The sequence below is a fragment of the Terrapene carolina genome, unplaced genomic scaffold (genome assembly GCF_002925995.2).
Source record: "Terrapene carolina triunguis isolate 2854851 unplaced genomic scaffold, T_m_triunguis-2.0 Scaffold597, whole genome shotgun sequence".
NCBI lineage: Eukaryota > Metazoa > Chordata > Testudines > Emydidae > Terrapene > Terrapene triunguis.
In genome coordinates this window covers 4,141-6,311 of record NW_020664948.1, presented here as the reverse complement: position 1 = coordinate 6,311, position 2,171 = coordinate 4,141, and the positions used below count along the sequence as shown (strand labels likewise).

The 2,171-nt window shown below is 67.5% G+C and overlaps 1 protein-coding gene across 1 annotated transcript in view; it reads right to left on the bottom strand.

Moving 5' to 3' along the window:
- LOC112118570 (potassium voltage-gated channel subfamily D member 1) overlaps window positions 1-1,506 on the bottom strand; it is a gene marked incomplete at its 3' end in the record, with an annotated part of 4,900 nt that extends 3,394 nt beyond the window's left edge. The window contains exon 1 of the mRNA XM_026659164.1: window positions 392-1,506. Within this exon, the coding sequence (XP_026514949.1) occupies window positions 392-1,506 (1,115 nt within the window). The remainder of the gene's footprint in view (window positions 1-391) is intronic.
- Window positions 1,507-2,171: the final 665 nt, after the last annotated feature.

Sequence of the window (2,171 nt, the reverse complement as noted above, 5' to 3'; positions counted from 1 at the left end):
ACTCCCCTCCCAGAGCCGGGGAGAGAACCCAGGAGTCCTGGCTCCCAACCCCTCCCCCACACCCACTTCAGCCCTTTCCCAGCCTGTCCCGAATCCGATGCACGTGGGAATTGCCCGGGTTGGATTCACACTCTGCTCCCAGGAGGCCCAAGAAGAGCAATGCTGGTGCCCCTCGGACCCGCCGCACCCCACATTTCCTGGCCACGGTAGAGTCCGGGCCCGGACTCCAGAGTCAATCACTCAAACGCCCGGGAACAAAGCCATCAAGATGGCGGGCTGCGTTCCGCCGCGCCCGGCTCTCGGCCAGGGCCCAGCCGGAGAGGCGTTCCCCGCGGGGTCCCGGGAGCCCCTCCAATACCAGAGCAGAGCGGGGGGCGAAGGGCGCACTCACCCCAGCGTGGTCATGGTGACGATGGTGTACCAGAAGGCGGCCGGGATGCTGGTGAAGTTGGTGCTGCGGGTCCCTTTCTCGGCGTAGAACATGACGGTGGCGAAGATGATGATGGCCATGGTCAGGGAGAAGAGGAGGAAGCCCAGCTCCGAGGCGCAGCTCTTGAGCGTGTAGCCCAAGATCCGCAGGCCCTGCGAGTGCCGGGAGAACTTGAAGATGCGGAAGACCCGGAAGACCCGCAGGGTGACGAAGGCCCCGCTGACGTCCTCGTTCTCCGGCATCACCAGCCCGATGTAGTAGGGCAGGATGGCCACCACGTCGATGATGCTCATGACGCTGCGCAGGAACCGGCAGCGGCTGGGGGCGGCGAAGAGCCGCAGCAAGTACTCGCCGGTGAAGATGAGGACGCAGGCCGTGTCCATGCAGGAGAAGGCCAAGGGGAAGCGGTCGCCGCAGGGCTGCTGGCGCTTCCGGCCGGGCGGCGGCTGGCAGGGGATGGTCTCCACCACGTTGGCGATCACCGAGACGGCGATGAAGAAGCCGGTGACGTAGTAAAAGACCAAGGCCACCGTGCTGGTGTGGGGGTTCTCGAAGGCCCGCCACAGCCGCTGGCGGACGGTGCTGTCCGGCGGCAAGGAAAGGTCGGTGGCGCTCTCCGCTTCCTCGTCCTCGGCCAGCCGCTCGGCGTTCTCCTTCTTGCGGTCGCGGTACTCCTCCAGGCAGCAGTCCCCGATCAGCTCCGGGATGATGCCGTAAAAGCTCAGCTCCTCGTCGAAGGCCTGGATGCACTCGTGCCGGGGGTAGTGCAGGTGGCCGGTGCGGTAGAAGTTCAAGACGTGGCGGAAGATCTCGGGGTCGCGGTCGAAGAAATACTCCTGGCTGTCCTCGTCGTAGAAGAACTCCTTCTCCGAGCTTCCCAGCAACGTGTCCGGGTACCGGTCCAGCGTGTTCTGCCAGGTCTGGAACCGCCGGCCGCTCACGTTCACCACCAGGATCTCGTCGCCCCGGGGTCGCTTGTCGCTGGGCGGTTTGGGGATCGGCTTCTTGGCCAAAGGCAGCCAGCCCACGGCGGCCGCGCGGGCGAAGGGCAGCCAGGTGGCCACGCCGGCCGCCATGGTGGCTGGGCGCGGGGGTCGCCGGGGCAGGGAGGGGGCGTCAGCTCGGAACGGGGAGGGTGCCAAAGCCGGAGGTGCCCGGGCAGTGGCCTTGGGACCCAGGAGATGGGGCGCCGGCAGGAGGGGGGGTCGTCTCCAAACGTGGCTGTGTCCAAGGGAGGGCGGGGCAGGTCTCAGGACCCAGGGCTCTGCTAGCTGTGGGTCCCTCGTGGGGACCTGCCCGGGGCTCAGCCGTCTCCGAAACACGAGCACCCAGCCCGCGTCGCTGTGGGGAACGGAGCCAGGGTCTAGGGGGAGAAACGAGTCGCTCCTGGTCACGGTCTCAGGTACCCCCCGGTCTCGGCTGCCCCCTGTCGAGGCATGGGGGGGTCCCGGGCTCCCCCACACTGCTGGCTCTTGGCAAAGGGGCCGAAGGGCTCGGCAGCCGGGGGCGTCTCAGGGCGCTGCGGGCAGGAGAGACGAGATGTGAGACAGAAAATCAAGAACCGCAGATTGGACACCTCAGCCCGGACGCCTGGGTTCTCTCCCGGCTCTGGGAGGGGAGGGGGGCTGGGAGCCCGGATGCCTGGGTTCTCTCCCGGGCTCTGGGAGGGGAGTGGGGTTTAGTTGGTGAGAGTAGGGGGGGCTGGGAGCCAGGACTCCTGGGTTCTCTCCCCGGCTCTGGG